This window comes from Temnothorax americanus, unplaced genomic scaffold (assembly GCF_048541705.1).
Source record: "Temnothorax americanus isolate GAGA-0224 unplaced genomic scaffold, ASM4854170v1 Scaffold7, whole genome shotgun sequence".
Classification (NCBI taxonomy): Eukaryota; Metazoa; Arthropoda; class Insecta; order Hymenoptera; family Formicidae; genus Temnothorax; species Temnothorax americanus.
In genome coordinates, this window is record NW_027509792.1 from 376,762 (window position 1) to 397,160 (window position 20,399).

At 40.4% G+C, this 20,399-nt stretch overlaps 2 protein-coding genes and 1 long non-coding RNA gene across 9 annotated transcripts; 2 read left to right on the forward strand and 1 right to left on the reverse strand.

The window, feature by feature from the left end:
• Nucleotides 1-937: 937 nt before the first annotated feature.
• On the forward strand, nucleotides 938-10,993 carry Hcf (Host cell factor). 4 transcript variants are annotated; one of them, XM_077421786.1, is made up of 9 exons: nucleotides 938-1,666; nucleotides 3,084-3,791; nucleotides 4,076-4,227; nucleotides 4,303-5,820; nucleotides 5,904-6,087; nucleotides 6,168-7,498; nucleotides 7,580-7,807; nucleotides 7,912-8,290; nucleotides 8,366-10,993. In XM_077421786.1, exons 1-9 carry the CDS (start codon nucleotides 1,507-1,509, stop codon nucleotides 8,494-8,496), a joined length of 4,791 nt encoding a protein of 1,596 aa, XP_077277912.1. In that variant the 5' UTR covers nucleotides 938-1,506; the 3' UTR covers nucleotides 8,497-10,993. The 4 variants fall into 4 exon arrangements, with proteins under 4 accessions (XP_077277912.1, XP_077277913.1, XP_077277914.1 ...); XM_077421787.1 differs by having other exon boundaries at nucleotides 939-1,666; nucleotides 8,369-10,993; XM_077421788.1 differs by having other exon boundaries at nucleotides 939-1,666; nucleotides 4,076-4,221.
• On the reverse strand, nucleotides 10,956-15,637 carry LOC143906063 (uncharacterized). 2 transcript variants are annotated; one of them, XR_013259435.1, is made up of 3 exons: nucleotides 15,301-15,637; nucleotides 14,661-14,892; nucleotides 10,956-14,402 (listed from the first exon to the last, which is right to left on the reverse strand). It is a non-coding gene; the product is annotated as an uncharacterized LOC143906063 (long non-coding RNA). The 2 variants fall into 2 exon arrangements; XR_013259434.1 differs by having other exon boundaries at nucleotides 15,087-15,637.
• LOC143906052 (uncharacterized) lies at nucleotides 14,132-19,983 on the forward strand. 3 transcript variants are annotated; one of them, XM_077421826.1, is made up of 8 exons: nucleotides 14,132-14,273; nucleotides 14,359-14,415; nucleotides 16,294-16,534; nucleotides 16,986-17,286; nucleotides 17,373-17,451; nucleotides 17,837-18,010; nucleotides 19,214-19,312; nucleotides 19,603-19,983. In XM_077421826.1, exons 3-8 carry the CDS (start codon nucleotides 16,368-16,370, stop codon nucleotides 19,707-19,709), a joined length of 927 nt encoding a protein of 308 aa, XP_077277952.1. In that variant the 5' UTR covers nucleotides 14,132-14,273; nucleotides 14,359-14,415; nucleotides 16,294-16,367; the 3' UTR covers nucleotides 19,710-19,983. The 3 variants fall into 3 exon arrangements, with proteins under 3 accessions (XP_077277952.1, XP_077277953.1, XP_077277954.1); XM_077421827.1 differs by having other exon boundaries at nucleotides 19,654-19,983; XM_077421828.1 differs by lacking the exon at nucleotides 17,837-18,010.
• The last annotated feature ends 416 nt before the right edge of the window (nucleotides 19,984-20,399 follow it).

Genomic DNA, 20,399 nt, shown 5'->3' on the forward strand with positions numbered 1-20,399 from the left:
CATATTTATATTTACTTCTAATATTTACAAAGATATATTGGAAAAAAGAAAGATATGATTTTTCTTGGGTAAATAACTAATAGTAATTTTCTGGACAATTTGATTCCATAAAGTTATCTGGACACGTGATTGGTCGAATTTTCTATTCTTACGTCAGTGACGAATTTCTACCCTTGTACTGGACTAATCGAACGAGAGAAACGACGATCGATCTTCCTACGGGAAGAATCGAGGAAGTCAGTCGATTGATCGCTCGAGCGTTGCATTTCCCCGCGGAGCGGCGAGCGGCGTCAGGCGTCAGTTGGCAATGCGCTTGTTACCGCTCGTTACCGACGCGTTGTGTGCAATGGTGGACGAGGTCCGCGAAGACCGCTCGTGCGCGCCATCGAGCTACCGAATGTTCCGGCCGTTTCCCCGATAAGTACGACGGAGTCGCTCGCCGCCAGTGGCCGGTCGTCGCGTCTCGCTCGTCACGAGCGTCAGGCCGCCTATACCGATACTCGTCGCTTCGCTCAGCGTCGCTCGATCGTGCCACAGTGATATCTTGCCGCGCCGTTTTTCGTTCGTTTTGACGCAGGTTTCACCGCGAGAGGATACGGAGGCGACGGCAGCGGGAGAGAGACCGAGAATCGCGCGCGCGCGCGCACCGAGAAGCGCCCTCCCTTCTCCCGTGCCCCCAGTGCCCCCCGCCCGAATCGACGTCGACGACGACGACGCCGCGCGCCACCGCCGCCGATTAATCTCGAGATTATCGAATCCGCCAAGTCGATATCGTCGCGATACGAGCGGACGGCGTCGCGAGCGCGTATCCGCCCGGGTCGCGGCGCGTCGCTGAATCGTCGCTCTATAGCGTCCGCGTTGTCGGTGGCCGTAAACACCGCGTATACGTAAATACGGACACGGACGTGCACGCACACGGCGCGCGTCGCCTCTCTGTACGTGCGTACGCGTTGCGCGCCGCTGGGACACACACATACACCAACGTACACCGTTCTCGTAGCGGCGAGTCTCGGCGCCTCCGGAGTTGCTTTCCGACCCGCGGCTTTTCTCGCGAATCGAAGGTGCGGAGGAACGCGTGCGCGCGCCAACGAGCGAGACGGCCCCGCTGTTGCCGATCGCCGGCTCGAGAGACGTCGCGGCACCGTGTTCCGAGCAGATACGAGTGCGCGCGGGAGGAGCTCGCCGCCGCCGCCGCTGCCGCCGCCGCTGTGAAACGGCGCCCTCGGAGAGGTTAGAATCGGGACGTGCGGGACGTCGAGAACGGCGCGGCTCGAGAGACTTTCGAGGATCGCCTTGGTCCGACGGCCGTCGCGACGGACAAACACGGGCCGCGGTTTCTGTGATAAAGGAGGGGACGCCCGCGTACGTTCGCCGAGCGTCGCGCTCTACGGTCGACTGGTCGAGCGGTGGTCGGCGACGACGATATAACGACGTCAACGACGGTGGTGATGCTGGTGGTGTAGGACGATCGCGCGGGATGAAAAAATGATGTGATCGACGGTCATCATGGCGGCACCCATGCTAAAGTGGAAGCGGATCGCGAATCCGACCGGGCCCCAGCCGCGACCCAGGCATGGCCACCGGGCGGTCGCCATCAAGGATCTCATGGTTGTTTTCGGCGGCGGGAACGAGGGCATCGTCGACGAGTTACATGTGTACAACACGGGTGAGTTAGCGCCGCTCGAGCGTACACTCGCGTGCGTTGCGCCGCCGTCGCCGTGGCCGTGCCGTGCGCCGCGCCGCGCCGTACCTGGCGATTCCCGCGAACCAACATGGCGGCATACGTTGACAAGACGGTGACCGGCCGGATCCGGGGCCGAACGCGCCGATTCCGCGTCCCGCGCGGGACGCCCGGCGACCGGGCCCGGCGTTCGCCGTCGGGCCCGATCGCGCGGCGTCCTCGCGCCCGCGAGACGAGCGCTCGGGCCCCGACGGACCCGCGAAATCGTCGCGGCCTGTCATTCTACGTGTTTATACGCGCGGGAGCGGCCATTGCTGTCTCCAACGAGCCCCCTCCCTCGCTCCGCCCGCGTCCCCCCTCCTCCTCCACCGCCACGATGCACCGCGCCGAGTTTCCCGTCGTTCCACGTTCGCGCTCCTCCGCTTTTTCTTTCTCTCCTTTTTCCTTTCGTTCTCGTTCCTTCTCTCCGCCCTTCGTCCGCCTCCCGCGCGTACACATTATTATCTTTCTCGCGCTACGTCGCCGACCGACGTGCGCCGGCGCGCGCGATTTCGAAATGTTTGGCCTCGCGCACGAGCTCGCCATGGTAACAGCCGGAATGCGTATGGTCTCTTCCTCGTAGCTGCATGCGCGTGCGTTTTCTCGACTTATCTCTTTCCCCATTTTTCCTTCGTCGCTCGAACGAATTTTTTCCCGAGTTCGGAATACGATGGACCGCGACTAAAAATAACTCGTCAGATTTATTGTTTCTTACCGTTGTACTACATTGCGCTTTCTGCATTATTTAAAATGAGATTAGCACGTACCTAAACGTCAGAGAGCAAGGGAAAAGAGATGCAACGCTCGAATAGCGCAGTTGGAAAGAGCAGATCCTTATTGTTTGTTAATCTCAAGATTCCAACCATTGACGTAAAGATAATCTTATCAAACGATGAATCCTGCTTTATGTTTCATTAAAAATTTATTTGTCGAAACAAAATCACACGGTCTAATTACAAAATGTTTATAAAGTTGAAAAGATATCTCACGTATGCAAATTTCTTATTACGCGTTAAATTATGCATATTAAATTAATGTTGTCAAGAGACATTGACATACATTTTATTTAAATTAGATACAATTTTTCTCGATTAAATTATTTTCGTGAAATACTTGTGTAATTATATATATAATGTATAAAAATGTAAAATAAATATGAAATGTAAAATAAAAATGTAAAATATATATATTTATATCATATATTGATAGACTGATAATCGAAACAGGAGAAAAGAATTTTTTGCACTTTGCATTGCGTTAAAACATTATTTATATAAGATAGAAAAGTAATATAACTCTGTATGCATATAAATATTGCGTTTAATTTTGCATCAAGATATTTATATAAGGTATATCTTTGCAGCAACGAATCAATGGTTCGTGCCTTCTACAAAGGGAGACATTCCGCCAGGTTGTGCGGCATATGGCTTTGTTGTCGATGGCACACGTATTTTTGTCTTCGGTGGAATGGTAGAGTATGGCAAATATTCTAACGAGCTGTACGAATTACAAGCGAGTCGGTGGGAATGGAAGCGTTTGAGGCCAAAGCCACCTAAGCACGAGCCCCCGCCGTGCCCACGATTAGGGCATAGTTTCACCCTCATTGGTAATAGGGTCTTCCTTTTCGGGGGTCTGGCGAATGAAAGTGACGATCCGAAAAGTAATATTCCGAGATATTTAAACGATTTGTACACGCTCGAACTCCTTCCTAATGGCCAAACAGCCTGGGATGTGCCGCAAACGCACGGACACGCGCCACCTCCTAGAGAATCCCATACCGGAGTGGCGTACACTGATCGTACCACGGGCAAATCTTGGCTGGTGATATACGGTGGCATGAGCGGTTGCCGTCTAGGTGATTTATGGTTCCTCGATGTTGATTCGATGACTTGGAACAAGCCAGTGGTTCATGGACCTACCCCTCTACCACGGTCGCTTCATACTGCCACTCTAATCGGTCATCGAATGTACGTATTTGGGGGATGGGTGCCGTTAGTCGTTGATGACGTTAAAGTCGCGTCACACGAGAAAGAATGGAAATGCACAAGCACGCTAGCATGCTTAAATCTAGGTAAGTTCGTCATTTTTTCTTTCTTTAATAGTGATCTAGAATTATATATTTATATATATATATATATATTTATATATATATATATATTAAACTTAAAAAAAAAAATATATATATATATATATATATATATATATGAAAAACAAAAAGAGTAACTTTGTTATATCATTATATATATGATTTACTATTCAAATGTTATACTGTTAATTTTAATAATCAGTTGGATAAATTTTGATAATAAGTTCTTCTCCGAGAACAAGCATTAAAATCAAATGTTATTATTTTAGAAACCTTTACTTGGGAACAACTAACCGTTGATTCTTTGGAGGAAAATGTTCCTCGTGCTCGTGCTGGTCATTGTGCTGTTGGTGTACACAGTAGACTTTACGTATGGTCTGGTAGAGATGGCTATCGCAAAGCTTGGAACAACCAGGTTAGGGTTAGTTACGATGGCATGGTTTTCGATTAGATGAAATATTGTTGCGCTAACAATATGATTCTTCTTTCGGTTCAGGTGTGTTGCAAAGATCTGTGGTATCTTGAAGTCAGTAAGCCAGCGGCACCTTCCAGAGTTCAGTTGGTTAGAGCTTCCACGCAAACGTTGGAAGTCAGCTGGACAGCGAGCCCGTCCGCGCAATATTATATCCTTCAAATACAAAAGTATGACGTGCCACCGGTAGCGGCGACCGCTACTTTCTCTTCGGTGAGCGCACCGACGCCGACCGCGCCTGTCGTCAGTACTCCTATTGCGGTAACAACCTCTTCGATGGTGGCGTCTCCCGCGACAGTACCTATCACATCTCCGCCTGTGACTACTGTCGCTGCTCTTCCTCCGACTACACCGCCTGTTGCCGCTGCCGCTAGAGCATCTGTAGCGACAGCTGTGGCAACGGCAGTGGCAACTCCGTTGCGAGTCCAAAGTGCGAGCCCCGTGCAGAAACCAGTACCGTCGCAAGCGGTGCAGAAGCCCTCGAGTCCTATGACCCCGAGAGTCGCGACCGGCAACGTTATACGTATCCGATCTCCTCTGGTCACTGCCACGGCAACAGTGGCTGCAGCGACGGCGGTTGCAGCTGCTACCACTGAGCAACAACAAACAACTGCAACCGCTACTACTACGATTACAACCGCAGCTGGTCAAACGCCCGCTGCCATGTCTGGAATCGCCGCTTTGGCCGCGGCAGCAGCAGCCACCCCGAAGATCACTATGAACAATGTCTCGATCGTGCCACAGACCGCGGTCGCAGCTGCGACCGCGACCAACGCCATCAGGATGAAGAACGTTCAACCAGGTCAGCAGATACGTTTTGCCGCGCCTGGCGCCACAGTATTGCGCACTGCCTCGCCACAACAGAGCAAGCAAATCATACTGCAAAAGCCTGGCCAAAATATATCCGGTCAGCCGCAGATCGTGCATCTTGTGAAGACCGGACAAGGCATGATGGCCACAGTACCCAAGGTGAGCCTTATTCCTGGCAAAGGTGTCCAAGCAACCGGCGCAAAACCTCTCAATCAGGGACCGACAATATTGCGGTTGGTGAATCCTAACACGGTTGCGGGATCGAAGATCCTTACGACTATGAAGACATCCAACTTAGTGACGATGAGCAAAGGACAGAACATTACGGGCAAGCAAACCATAATGATTACTAAGCCGACGGGAAACAGTGGTCTAGTCGGAAGAGCCAATCAGTTCATCGTGGTCACCACAGGCTCTGGTCTAAGAGCTGTACAAGCTGTAACAACGTCGCAAGCTGGTGCAGGACAAGGAGCTACTCCCGTAGCTACTCCTGTAAACGTCTTGCCGTTGTCAGCTACCAATCACGTCACGAATCAGCAGGGCGTCAAGATGATAGTGGTTTCCTCCGGAGCAATGGGTGGTGGAACTGCTGGCAAGCCGTTAACTATCACGGTTCCGGGGCAAGGCGGTGTACCAAAGACAGTGACTATTGCTGCAAAGAGCGGTACGCAAACCATCTTCAATACCGGCAAGAATCAACTCGTTACCGTGCCGCAGATACAAAAGACGCCTGTAAGTGTGTAACAAGAAACATATATGTACTTTTTTTACAAGATATTAATTGAAAATATTAAAACTTGCTTATCTAATTATAGGAATCGGTAGCGGTATCTGGAAAGCCAGTGACTTTACAAATGCCCGCGGGTATAAGTGCAAAGACGGTAACGCTTTTGCCAACAAGTAGTAGTTCCATAGTAACTACTTCTAGCGCATCGGATTCTATAGATACTAGCAAAATGCTGTTTGTTTCTTCGCAAAAACAACCTTCAGCCTCTCTAGGTAGGTAAAATTATGTTTTGATACATAACATAAAAAAAGCTACTTGCGACGTTAACTTACGCGATAAAATGATATTTCAGCATCTACTTCTGACGGTCCTGCTACTACCGATGCTGCATTAGCTGCATTGGCAGCAGAGGCTGGTCTGATAGATCCAGTCCAGGAACCATCTGGTGGTTTATCATTCATGGTAGCTACAGACGATGGTGCTGGCTGTGACGATAAAATGGAGGATAGCTGTAACGGTAACGAGGCGACCACAGCGGCCGCCCTAGTTTCTCAGATGGGTGCAGGAGAACCGATGCAAGTCGACGGCGACGGAAACTTCGTACTTCCGCAAGTAGATGGTCCTATAGATGATCTCTTACTGGAAGGTGAAGAAAAAATGGACGTGGATGAAGAGCCAGCTTCAGAAAATGTCACCGAATCGACTGGCACTGAATCGGCGGCAATAACGGAACAAAACGTTAATGAATCTGAAAATATTCAGGCAGAGGATTCGGCCGTAAAAGAGGAAATTGACATTAAGGATGAAGAAGAAGCGAAAACAGCCGACCTTCCCGAATCGATCACCACCAGTCAAACCAAAAAAGCTGAAGACGTTGATAATCCACCAGTCGGTGACGAAGTACCTATGGAAACTAACGACAATGATGCAGAGTTACCAAATGAAAAAGAGGTAAAGGAACCAATAGTCAATGACGTAATAAAATCCGAGTTGCCTTTAGTACGATCATCCGCGGAGGGTTCATCTGAACACACGCCTCCAGCGGACGTCGCGAATTCGGCAATGGAAATTGACGGAACTCATCAAGATGAAAACAGCCAGGTGAAAGATGTAAAGAATAAATCGTTTTCTGAGGACGAAAAACCGCTAATTACTGAAGATTTACTTACCGAAGATACGGAAGCGTCGCATCCTCCCCAAAGCGATACTCCTAAAGTTGAGAAGATGAAGGAAGAAGCCGCAGAACTGGAAACTGATCTTCCAACCGGTTCTCCTGTAAAATCGAATGACACCGATAAACCGGCGATCACTGATAACAGTACATCGCCTCCGACGGTTAATGTAACGGTCCCCACTGTTACACCGAGCGTCCAAATGAAATTGGAACCGAACGATGAATCTACGAAACCTACGCCATCTACGGAACAGGTTAAATTGCCGGATTTGCCCGTATCATCGATCAATGGTGTCGCCGCACCTCTCGAGAAGGAAATCGAAAAAGTACATACTCCCGTAAAAATAGAGATAAAAGATGACTTCGCTGTTCAAAAGCGAGAAAATCAGAAACAGGAAAAAATCAACGATGTCAGATCAGAAACTGGAGATGATTCGACAGCGTTGACAACATTGGCTACTGCTGCTTTAGGATCGGCAGAGCCAACGATAAAAGTTAAAAATGAATCGGTAAATTATATTAATTTTCTATATCGTTTACAATTACATTAAATTAAATACAAACGTTGTCATTAACTAATATTTTTACAGAGCGAAGAGGAGAAAAAAGAGGCAGAATGGTATGACGTGGGAGTGATAAAAGGAACTAGTTTTACCGTTCAACATTATTATCTTCCTGACGACGAGCCGTTAGATATAACGCAGTCTTTGACAATGGATGTTTTTAAAGGGCGAGCTAAAATAGCGTTAGAACCCGGTACTGCCTACAAATTTAGAGTTGCCGCTGTGAATAGTTGTGGACGAAGTGCCTGGAGCGAGGTAACAAATCCAATTTCATATCTTGCGATGTTATTTAGTAAGATGATTCTTCGACAAATAAAAGATAAAATTTGCTTGATTGTGAATTCTCATTTTCGTTGTAGGTAGCGGCATTCAAGACGTGTCTTCCGGGATTCCCGGGTGCACCGAGCGCTATAAAGATATCAAAATCCGTGGACGGTGCACAAATTTCTTGGGAACCGCCGCCAAGCAACGTTGGACCCATTCTCGAGTATTCCGTCTACCTGGCAGTGCGAAGTACCGCGTTGAACAATGACGGAGAACCAAAAACAGTTGTGTCGAATCCAAATCAATTAGCTTTTATTAGAGTTTATTGCGGTTCGAGTAATTCTTGTTCGGTGAACAATAGTGCCCTTAATGCCGCTCACGTGGACACCACTACGAAACCGGCCATAATCTTTAGAATAGCAGCACGAAACGACAAGGGATATGGACCAGCCACTCAAGTCAGGTGGTTGCAAGGTGAGTTACGCGATTTGTCTGATTTGAATGATTTTTTCAAAGGAATACACCCCTGAACAAACACTTTATTATTAGCAGATCCAACCACTGCAGTGAAAAATAATCCGCAAGTGAAGAGACCCGCCAATACAACAGACCTACGTTCGCAAGTGACTTCCCCACAGAAGAAAATGAAAATGGAACCAGCTAGTGATAATTTCTCGTGAGCCTGTTCTCTCCCTGACCTCGTACAGCCGAAACTCTCATGAGCAACGCTACTCATTATTTAATTTCTATATGCCTAACAACGATAATGAAATCAATGTATTACCAGCTAAACGACGTGATAAACAAGTAAACGAAAAACATGAACGTGCGATAAGAAACGACGAGAGAAAAAGTGGGAGAGAGAAAGAGAGAGCGAAAAGAGGTATCCGTAGACTTAAGTCTATGTGTAAGAATCGGGGAAGAAAAGTATTTTTAGTGTTCGGTATGTGAACGTCAACTTTATGTACCGTGTTTCTTACTCACTGTCATCCCATTTTTTCGTAAGAGTGCGCGAGAATCTTTGTAAAAAGTACCGTTAATAAATGGCGACATGGTTATTTTTTTGCAGTTAAGTAAGTTTTTCCATGTTTATAACGTTTTTTAACGGACGGTACGACATATCGCATCTAAATGCTCATACTTGCATCACGTAAAATCACGATCGACACGTTCGCGCTTTTATAATTTTCTCGTTATATGACAACCGATTAGTTTGATGAGTATGAGGTGTTATATAGGAATGAATAACCGAACAGGATTCATATTCGATATTTTACATATTTGTTTAAACGATTATACATATATTATATATATATATATATTCGAGTAAGTTCTATTTTAAACATCTAAATTCTTTATAATATATTTATCATTAACGGAGTATCTGCAATTCTTTTTGCATTCACTACTGTACGCGGAGAAAGCTCGCTTTTGAGATGTAGGTTATTTAGTGTACATAAAAATTCTTGCACTGAGAAAAATGTGTTTATCATATTCTGAGGTAATAAAATAAATACTTTTTGATAAGGTAGAATAATTGGAAGATATATATATATATATATATATATATATATAACCTTAATTAGTTTCCTATTTCAATCTGCTCGTTTATGTTTCAGTTTCACATAGTAAGGGAAGCTTTTATTGTGTCATCGATCCAGTTTTAAACGTGACAATCGGTGCTACACATTATTCCGATACTTTTGTTACTGCCAAATGCGACAGGAATACGTTATCGATACTAGAAAGCAACTCGTAATGTAAAATTATCTATTAAACATGTGTAATGCTAAGTTACTTCTTGTATGCTTTTGTCAAACAATTGCAACGATGCAGAGATATTTTGTATAATATATATATTAAATGAATTATACTACATGTAATTAATGAATATCTCTAAGGATCGGGCACTAGGATGGTTATTGATATTTTAGTGGATAAAAGAAAACTCCATGGAAAGTTAAGGATATTTTTAAACAGCAACGAAACAATGGTTTGAATATTGATATATCTGAATAACGGTAGGCTGTATGTCCTTAACGTAAATTCTAATCTTTTATAGCGCTAAGGCAAGTAAATAGAAAATAATTGGAAGATTAATGTGCGAAGGAAAGGTAAGAGAGAAACATACGTTGTCACATTAAAGGGAGATATGTAACACTCCACACTTTCTTTGAGCTAATATTATATTTTAATCAAAATACTGTATAAGCTTTTTGAATCAATCGAAAAAAGTTGATTACAGAAGCTGTCGGCAGTCTCGCTTCTCTCAATTGACTTTGGGGCTATGTTGAAGCTGCAATAATTTAAGCGCATATTTTTATTTTAGATTATCCATATACATATGCTTTTCGTTGTCCATTTATAGCATAAGCAAGGTAGAACACCATCTACTAACACAGCGTTCCAAACGCTCAATCTGTTATATTAAAGTTTTGCGTTTACAAAGTTTACTTTACTAGGAAATCTGTATATTATAGAAAGATTATCTCCAACCACGAAAGTACTCTCGTGGTACCAATGTACTTTACATTAAATGTACAATTGCAATTGTTTATCTTTTACATGGGTTCTTATACCCGACATTTTTAGAAGCATTGCCTGGAAATACAGATGAAGATATAATGTACGATAATATAAATGGGATAACTAAATGGTATATACTTTCAAATGCATTGTTTCAATATGGTTCTTCTTGTTGATCCTCTAAAAAACGAGAGAAAAGAGAAACGACTGTCTCGGTACTATTAATGATCAACAAGAAGTTATCTTCCGTATAATTTTATTTGTATATTTTGTTAACAGGAGATGACACTAATCTGTATCTGTGTACACAAGCCTTGTGCATAAAAATATCTTGGAACTGTCACTACTACCACGCGTCTCACCGGTATCCCTTTCTTTGTAAATCGCTTGCTACCACTGCATTTATACTCTTCACCGAAGTATGTCGTGCAAATAAATATAGATAAATTTCTTATACAATATACAATTTTTACCTTCATTACACTTTCTATGCTTTATACGTATGCAAGAGTGTAATTGTGAGCACACACACTTTGACTTTAACTATTTTCCATGCATACGCTAAAACATCTTTTTATGACTTTGCAAGTTTTGACTTTGTTTTTTCTTTGAGTATAAAAATACCGAAACTTATTAACAGCGATAACAAAAGAAATATAATAAAAGACGCGTAACAAAATTATTATTACAGTTATTGGTGTAGCCTCGGAATATTTCACGTGTTATCTTTTCGAAAAATACGTCTTGTTTGGCAGTAACGAAAGCATACATATTCATTTAATTCCTGTCTAATTTTATTCGATCACAATCGAGCGGAACTGTTATAAATTAAGGAGCCTTAAGAATGAAAAAGAATAGAATCATTACATTTACTTTCGATATCAATAATTTTAAAAATCATGCTACTTTCAAGATTAATAATGCGATAGACAACGCATATTAAATTGAGCAAAGTTAATTAAATCTTTAATAATTTAGATATCGTCTCTAAATTAATTTTTTTATTATCAAGATCAATTTCTTTTTCAATTGTCGCCATTTATATTTTATTGAAAGATACTGATTGACAAATGTACAATTTATTTATCTACCATATCTTATTTTTGTATACCGATTGAAAAGATTCTCAATCTAAACTAATCTGCTGTACGAGAGACCAAAAGATTCAATGTCAGTTTCGGACCATCATTTTCCTATAAATCCTTTTTCTATACTAAACCTTAATCGTATATTTTTAAACATGCGCATGGTTAGTACGAGAAAATAGTAAAATACCGACGAGAGGAGATTACGGTGAAAGTGATTTATGCGCGATATAATATAGGATAATGAGAGGTCGACGATGACGGATATAATTTGGCGCGTCGTAGATAATGTGTGCTAAATCTATGATATTTCACTGCATGAAACCTGCAATGATATTAAGCGGATTTGTATTTTTTGATAAGGATCCCCTGGTTCGATGTACCCATGTCGCCGGACAAGATTAGTATACTCCTGAGTATCTAATCGATTTATAATAATACATCACACGACGAAAGTTTCGCAATATGTAATAATGATATATAACTATACCGTTTTACAATAAGCCACAACTGTGTAAATCGGAATGATGCGTGCGAGAGGAATTGTAAGAGGATGCGTCGAGCATACGTGTATGAAATCGAATATACGTAACGAGTTAAAAGTATAAGGAAGCGAAGATTGTAATTGTTAATTACGTCCTTTCTCTCTCGTACGCGTCTTCTAAGGATTTACATTGAATCACACTGTAAATAAGTCCTTCACGTTAGATAATATCACGGATATCGCTGTATTTATGGAATTAGCGTGCCTAATCGCAGACCCGATGTACGCGCGAAAAAAAAATCTTTGATTAACACTATATAATTGTACACTGAAAATTGTATTTGTATAAAGGTCCCGTTCCACGCTTGCCTTTCCAGTTTTCCGTTGTATAACGATGTAAATGCAAAACAATCACGTTAGAGAATCGGTAGCATTCGAAATGAAAAAGAATCTCTATATCCGATATATTTTTTACGTCGTTTTTGATATCTTCTTAATATAGGAGCATAAAAAATATTCGTACTATTTAAAAATGTATGTTGCGTTGTAAGTTAATTAATACGACATTATTAAGTAGGGTCTGCGATTGACAACAGGAGAATTAAGACGCATGGTTAGCCTAAGAGCGAATTGCTTTTTCATTGATGAGTCATTTTTACATCTATATGGAAGAGACATCAAATATCTATTTGTTTGTCTAACACGATGGCTTCGCAGATTATTTTTAGAACTGATTAGTGCAATATTTTCCAACTGCAGAGTCTAGACAGGAAATACCGTCGCTTTTATTGCACGAATTTAATACCACGATGTGCACACTCTCACTGTAAATGCGTCGCAATTTTTACAATTGCGTGTGTAGCACGAGTGCTACCGATCACTGACAATAAATCATTTCAAAAAGAAATTGAATTTGTCGATAGCAAATACGTCTGCTTTCAATTCGCGGATTTTCACTAAAAAAATTTTGTCAAAAAGATCAAATCACTCGTCTGTCACGATATGAGAACCATGTGTTTTCAAAATTAAAATTAAATTAAGTTACTTCGAATCTTTGCCATTCGATTTACCTACAACCACGTCTTGCGATTATTTCGATCAGGTAAATCGGTCTCTTCCTCGGCGCGGGCAAATAAGGATAATGTAACGACCTCGGCTCATGTTTCCCAGAAGTATCGGTATAATCAAGTTTGAAAAATACGGGTTACGACAAGTGATCCTTAAACGATCCCAGCGTCTGGCACTTGACACGTAATAACGCTAAAAATACAGGAAAAGCCATTGAATTTACGATATATTTTATTTCTCTTCGAACATATAGCCGAGTATATTGTAAAGTAAAGAATGTGAAAGACGATAAAAGAAAACGATGCGCATGCAATCGGTTTGTTCACTTTCGAAACAGCCTTCGCGCGATTCTAACGCGTTACGAAGCATCAATACAAAGTGCATCGCTACGAATAAAATAATAATACCGGATGTTCCGAAAGTGATCGTTTTCCGTTTGGAAGAAAAGAATAATATACATTGCGCCCTGATACATTTATTAATTTTTAATAATGATTACGACTTGATTTACTTGAACTGTATAATTTAATTAGTATCATTCACGTGTGTAATTTTAATTATTATGTAAGATGTAATTATTAGCGAAAAAATAAAATCAAACACGAATAAATTAAACATGTCCTAAAATTGACGGAAATATTGTCGCGTTCTCTTTTACTAATTTGGATACATTTTATACGATAAGAGGAATATTAATAATCGGAAATAAAGAAAATATAAATCAAGTCCACAATTATTAAAAATGACTATGAGCAATCGGCTCGGATCACGAACGCTATTAATCTTCTCGTGTCAGATGATAGAAATTTCTGAATGCGCGTCGAATTTCCATTTTTCTAAGGTTTTACGAATTCAAAAAGTAAATCGATAAAACTGATTAGACTCGATAAGAAAAGAAATACTGCATAAATGACTAGCAAACAAGTCTATTACTATATATGAATAAGCATCGGAACAGTTTCGATCGCTGGCGAAAAGTGCATCGCGAGAGCCGGAATGCATTTTATCGGACCGGTGTTACTGGTTGCGATCTCGCGCTCGTCGAGAGATAATAAGCGAACAAACGACGAGTCGCGCGTCAGTCTCATCCTGTTCACAGACGGGACTGCTCGGCAACCGATGATATACGATCGATTGTCCTCAACTCTGTGTGTGTTAATTAGTTGATTAGAAAGAAACGCGCGCCGTAAATCCGGTTGTACGATCCCGTTGATTTTTTTCTCTCATCGAGACCGTGATATATTTCCCGTTCGCTCTAATCGGCTATGAATTCTCTTCGATGGAACGGCGTTAAGTAAAAATATATATGTTATATATAATATATAATTAAGAGGACTGAATAAACGCGGTGTTTTTGTACACACATGTGTCGCTTGTAGATGTTCACCTGTGCTCGTCTGCTGAAATTCCACCTTGCGTGATACTGCAATTTAAAGGTATTGGCATTAGAATGTATTATAATTTAGACACTTTTAATTAAGGACATTAATTGTATGACGTTCGAGTCAAAACTTAACAACTTTCTTATTTTAACTTAATTTTCATGAATATAGAATTATAGATGTGGCATAATAAGGTGATTAATTTATTCTTTTCAGCGATATTATGAAGTACATATAAGAAATACGATTATGACTTTTATTACTTATGAAAGAGGGTGTAAAGCAAAAAGACAATTTACCTTACAGCGGCGTTCAATCGATCTTTTTCATAGATTAATGTTTCTTTCGCGTCGAATTAATTCAATCTGCTCCATATATTGGTAAAGCTGCTCCAGAGTTATTTAAATTGCAAATAGTGCTGGTAGGTCGATATACGCGATGTTTTCGTTGGGAATCGCGGAGGGAAAGGTAGCAAGGTCGTTTTCCTAATGCATCACCCAGCGGATTTCACACAGCGCAATGATTCAGCATCTATAGAAGGGATAATAGGTCGTTAAACATCTAAACCATAAATAAATCCATCTCCTTCAAGGATCTAGCAATCGATCGTATCACTCTTGCACGAAGCGTACGCGTTTCTCCATCATCGACAGTTACGTATAGAAATGGAGACAAGCACACTGAAAAAGTTCTCTCGTAAAATCGATTTGCAATTTTGAATTTACCATCGTTGAAACGATTCCCTGCATTCACGAAACGTCGTATCAAGATTTTTAATTAATTATTCGAGTATCGTTGTTTATTATCGTGTTATACATTAGGTTAGGAAGCAAATGTATAATATTGCTTAGGGACACCGGTAATTTTGAAAATTTACTTCTTTTTATTTATATCGCGTAATTATACCGAATATGCATGTACGCTTATCATCAAGGTTACCCGTTGCCGTCGAGCTCCAATTTTCGCTATCATAGATGAAGCCGATAGTTCGTAGCAGCTGACAAATGAGCGCCACGTCAATGGCGATTAAAATACAGGAAACAAAGGAAATGTTTTTTTATTTTTGAAATTAAATAAATTAAGAATGTAAGTATATGGTAAACGAGTACTTCCGATAAACGGAAATAATGACTTGAATATAGCGAGAGACGTACGTCGATCGATCATTCGACGTTATCGCGCGAAGATCGGAAATTGCCAGTGGTGTGCGGTGTTCTAGAAACTAGAATTCGCGTATCGTCAATGTCAATTGTCGATAAAAATGATAGACGTACGAAGTAAACTGACGAGAGAGGAGAGAAATACTTGCCGTCTCTCGCGACACATATGTTTGTACAAAAGATTTTAATGAAAATTTTAATTGAAATGTAACGAAGCTCTGCGCGTTTAATTCCTGACAAATAAAGTCACGCACAAATTTCAGGTTAATCATAAAAAAAGTAGCCAACGCTTGATATCGAAAAACGATGGCAGAAATACGTTGTTCGATCGAATACTCGAAGATGAGATAGAATTCCAGAGATCCCATACATTTTTAATTGTATAATTTTAATGCGTCATTTCTGGGACACCCTGTATATACGTCCTGTAAAAAGGATCCGGGAAACGCTGCTGTCGTATCGCTGCCGGTTCCGGCAGCGTATATATCGGAGATCGGAGCTCGGAGCACGCCCCCGTTGTAAAGTGCCGTGCCTAAAATACGCGGTTTTCAAACGGTTATCATGCGAAAGCGTTCCTGAGAGAGGCGGGACGCGGGACGCGGCGCGTCGTCGACGACGTCGACGTGAAATTCGCCTCCTCGTCGTCCAACGAGAATCGCATTCCACACACGGAGTGGGGTTACGTAGCGCGCCGCGGCCGCGGCTCACGTTTCACAAAAGAACGCGCGCGTGACACGTAGATTATTGTTTGCATGTGCACTGGCGACAACAGGTCGGCGACGACTCGGCATATGTTCCGCGTTCCGCTGAACGAGAACCGGCGTACGCGACACGAAAGCAAGAGCGATGGGAATCGACGGTATGAGGGTCGGCGGAGGCAGATGCCCGCCTCTCCTGGTCGGAGGGCTCCTTCTGGCGTGCCTCATGCTCGTCTGCAGCTGGTGGACCCTGTCTTCCGAGAATCTCGAGCTCATCAGGCAGATCGACGACCTGAACGAGCAGCTCAAGATAAGGTGAGAGCCAGCGGGTTGCTTCGCGTCGAGCAAAATCTACTGTACACCCTGAATTTTGTTAACCACTGTCTCTGTGACGAGTTACAGTTGTCAGTCGTACATAATTAAGTTGTGGTCATTGTGGTTACCAAAGAGTTATGTCACCGTGCCACTTAAATGTTTATAACGAATGTAGCTGCTTGAAATATTTATGTCGGACCATTGCGGAAACATTGCGAGTTTCTACTCTATTGTATAATTTACAAAGCTATACGCAACGTGCAGCTATACGCGTATACGTGAATTTCTTTATCGTGGAAATTTTGGCTTGTGGCTTACTCGCACAATGCATGTTTATAATATCACCATTGCCAGATTCTGTTTTTAGGTTGTTATTCATTGTAATGTATAAAAATGTTTGACACACAATTTCGAATGTCGTTCTAACGAAGAAATTAATTTCTCCTTTCAGTGCCGAAGAAAGAGATCAGTGCGTAACGTTGCGTGGTAATTTGGAGCAAAGGTTTAAACACACGGAAGATGAATTGGCTTCCTTGCACGTCCGCTTGGAACAGCAGATGGATTTTAAAAAGAGAAACGAGGAGCTCGAGGATTCAGTTACTATGTGTAAAAGTGAACTGGACTCGTTGAACAAACTGGATGCCACGAAAACTGCAACGTTAGAAACATTGAGATTGGAAAAGGCCACCATTAATACTCAATTAGATGCAAAGCGGGATGAAAATAAAAAACTTCAAGAGGAAGTAGATAGGGTATGAACTTTTTATTTAATGGTATTTATGTAAAATTGAGGGTGATTTGAAAAATGTAAAAAAAAAGGCTTATGGTGATTTTGCAGCTGAAAGGAGAAGTAGATCAAATCAAGCTTAGTTGTAATTCACCACCTGAGAAGAAAGAAACTCCAAATCTCCAGCCACGTAAGTTATAATTATTTTTATTACAAATTTCGTTTGACACGTGTTCCGAGTTTTCTATTATGATAAATAACCGCATTCGAATGTTTATCGAAATTAATTCTTTACGTAGTTTTATTTAATATACAAGAAATATCTGCGGTGTATTACCATAATTGTACGAATGAAGACATTTGCTAATTTAGATTGCTAATTGCACCCTGCTTTAACGGCGGGAAGAAAATACCCTCCAATTTTATCTTGTTTTCAAATCTCGTCAATATTCCCATTAAGTTCTAACTGCGATTGGGCTGCTCACGCAAGAATTAACGCGACTACAAGCTCGTTCCCCTTGCACATTTTTAACTGACTCGGTATTATAAGATATTGTCGGAATTTGCTGATCTAGCAACGACAGTGGTCATTAACAAGTCTCAGTTGCATCCCGTACCGGAGTCTGCTGTAAGAATATCCGTAGCTGGTCAGCGAGGTTTGAAGTTCCACGGAATTCCGATCCTACCAACAGACCCACCTGGTGCTGTGCGCCAAACTCCTCGTTTCTCAGTGACCATGTTGAAGAAAGGTAGCGATACCTTTCTCCGTCCTCGAGGCGAGAGAATGCTGCCACAAACATGAAATTAAAAGTTTGCGGTAGATTTGTACATAATTCACATTTTCACACATCTGTGACTAAAGCTCTATTAAGGACAACCCACTGTATCGCTTCTAACTAAGCTGTAGATCGCGCTCGGCCCTTCGGGTGCATTCTAATGATATATAAACTATTATTTCTCTCTAATATCGAACGCTGAAACTTTCACGTACGAAAAAGACTGTTTTAGTATTGTAACACAAAATTGTCTTCATAAAATAAAAATGTAATAGTTAACTTCCTTATATTTTACAAGATCTAGTTTTGTATATATATTAGAATAGTATAAAGTATTTATATAGCTTATATACAGTTTGTATGCTAAATAACACAGGCACAAGTTTCGATAGCTGAGTCAATAGGTGCAATAATTTATTTTTCTATAAGAATTGTATTAAATTGTTATTTTAATTGTTTCAATATTAAACGCATTGTTCTTTTTTAGGCTAATTTTAAAGAAAAAGATAAAAATTAAATTGTGTACAGTAAACCTTTATATAAAGGGTAGGGTGGAACAAGATTATATTATATTTATAACTAAGTTATGAGAATTATCAAGTTTGTGTAGTATATTTTGCGATTTATTTACAGCTTGTTGCAATATTGTATTTATAATAGAATCTTATGATTAAATAATATATTGAAAGCATTTAATGTGAGTTATAACTTTTGATTTGTATCTATAGAACTATTATACAAACGATAAAAAATGTGATAAACTATATGTAACATTTTTAACTCTTTGCTAAAAAGATCAAGCGTAAAATACGTTATAGTTATATCTATGGTAGGAGAAAAACATCTTACGTGTGCGACACTTTCAGCAAGACATTCCTGCTTCCAGGCTATACCAAGGGATTGGATGCGGATAATTATTAATATTATTATAAAAACTTTGCAAAATTAATATTATTAAAAAACTAACGTATTTTATATTAACATGCATGGAATATACAAATACTTATGGAACTTGCGTTAATAATTATTAGTTACTAACGCGTTTATAATAATGATTCTCATTATATATACAGTTGTCATTTGCATATTCTGTACGACAAATAATAATTAAAATTTTTCAGAAATACATACGAACTTTTTACTTTAGTATAGTAACTTAGCTTACATGGCTTTCAGTTGAAACGGAATCGAAAGCCAATGGACCGTCAAATAATACCGCAGAGCAGGATATCCCAGTTGCCAACGACTTGGACGATCCTGAAAATCGTGCACGTGGTAATTAGAACTTTAAAACATATCATTGCAAACATTTAATTTTCACTTGCTGAAATGTTACAAATTATAAAAGTCACGATGTCATGATATTCGTGTTCCTGTTATTACTTGTTTTTTTTTACAAGTTATTACAGTTTACTTTTTATAAAATTTTAATTAGATTACTTTTTTATTATATTATCGCTACATATGTATTATTCTATTTCATGGAAAACTGGATTTTAAAACAATTGAAAAAGGACAATAAAACTAGCAATAATTTTTTTTAATTTTTTTAATCATTTACGTAGATAACAATGGAGATGACATACAAAGCACGGAAGAAACTATGCTATTTCCAGACAATTATGAAGAAGAAGCTAAAACGCGAGATGCCACAAATAAACGGATACTGTGATCATTGAGAGATCTGAAAATGAGTGCCAATTATAGCTATTACATTAGCAATTTTTAGACATAAGACGTGCTGCAATAATTTTCTGATAAAGCATTTTGTATCACTTAAATGAAACAGTGAAGCTCTATGCGCAATAAATTGTAAATGTTTTACATAAAAATATAAAAATGCGCCAATTTTTAATCAAATAGCTATACTTGTTTATTTTTCTTTGCCAGTTTTATTGCAGTCTTGTTTGATAGATAATGGAAATAAATTTTGATACAAAAAAGTATTATTGCGGCTTCCATCAAAGATAAAGACAGTTTAAGTTTGTAACAAATTTTTAATTATGAAGAATTAGGCATGATATTAATTAGTTATTTTGAAGTTTTATTTCTTTACATTCCTTATATCTTACTGTAAAATTATTTTATATCCATGATGCGAAATATATCAGTTTTGTATATCTTTGTTAGTACATATCTAAAATATACTCAGCTTACATAAAATTTCATAATTTTATTGCAAAATCCCTACGGTTTACACTTATGTGATGTTTATTTGTACTATTGTGTAGTACAGCATCAAGTTTACTAAATACTTATCGAGTAAAAGATTACATGCGTTAGCTTGCCGTTCCTTTTTCTCAATATTTTATACATTATTAAAATTTGTTATGTAAATGAAATAAAAGTATAACATCAAAGT

Excerpts from the sequence above, each read along its gene's own strand:
- Hcf (XM_077421786.1), top strand. The coding sequence starts at position 1,507 with ATGGCGGCACCCATGCTAAAGTGGAAGCGGATCGCGAATCCGACCGGG. Across the intron at positions 6,088-6,167 it reads ACAACCTTCAGCCTCTCTAG|CATCTACTTCTGACGGTCCT; the intron begins GTAGGTAAAATT and ends ATGATATTTCAG. Across the intron at positions 7,499-7,579 it reads TAAAAGTTAAAAATGAATCG|AGCGAAGAGGAGAAAAAAGA; the intron begins GTAAATTATATT and ends ATATTTTTACAG.
- LOC143906052 (XM_077421826.1), top strand. The coding sequence starts at position 16,368 with ATGGGAATCGACGGTATGAGGGTCGGCGGAGGCAGATGCCCGCCTCTC. Across the intron at positions 16,535-16,985 it reads AACGAGCAGCTCAAGATAAG|TGCCGAAGAAAGAGATCAGT; the intron begins GTGAGAGCCAGC and ends TTCTCCTTTCAG. Across the intron at positions 19,313-19,602 it reads TCCTGAAAATCGTGCACGTG|ATAACAATGGAGATGACATA; the intron begins GTAATTAGAACT and ends TCATTTACGTAG.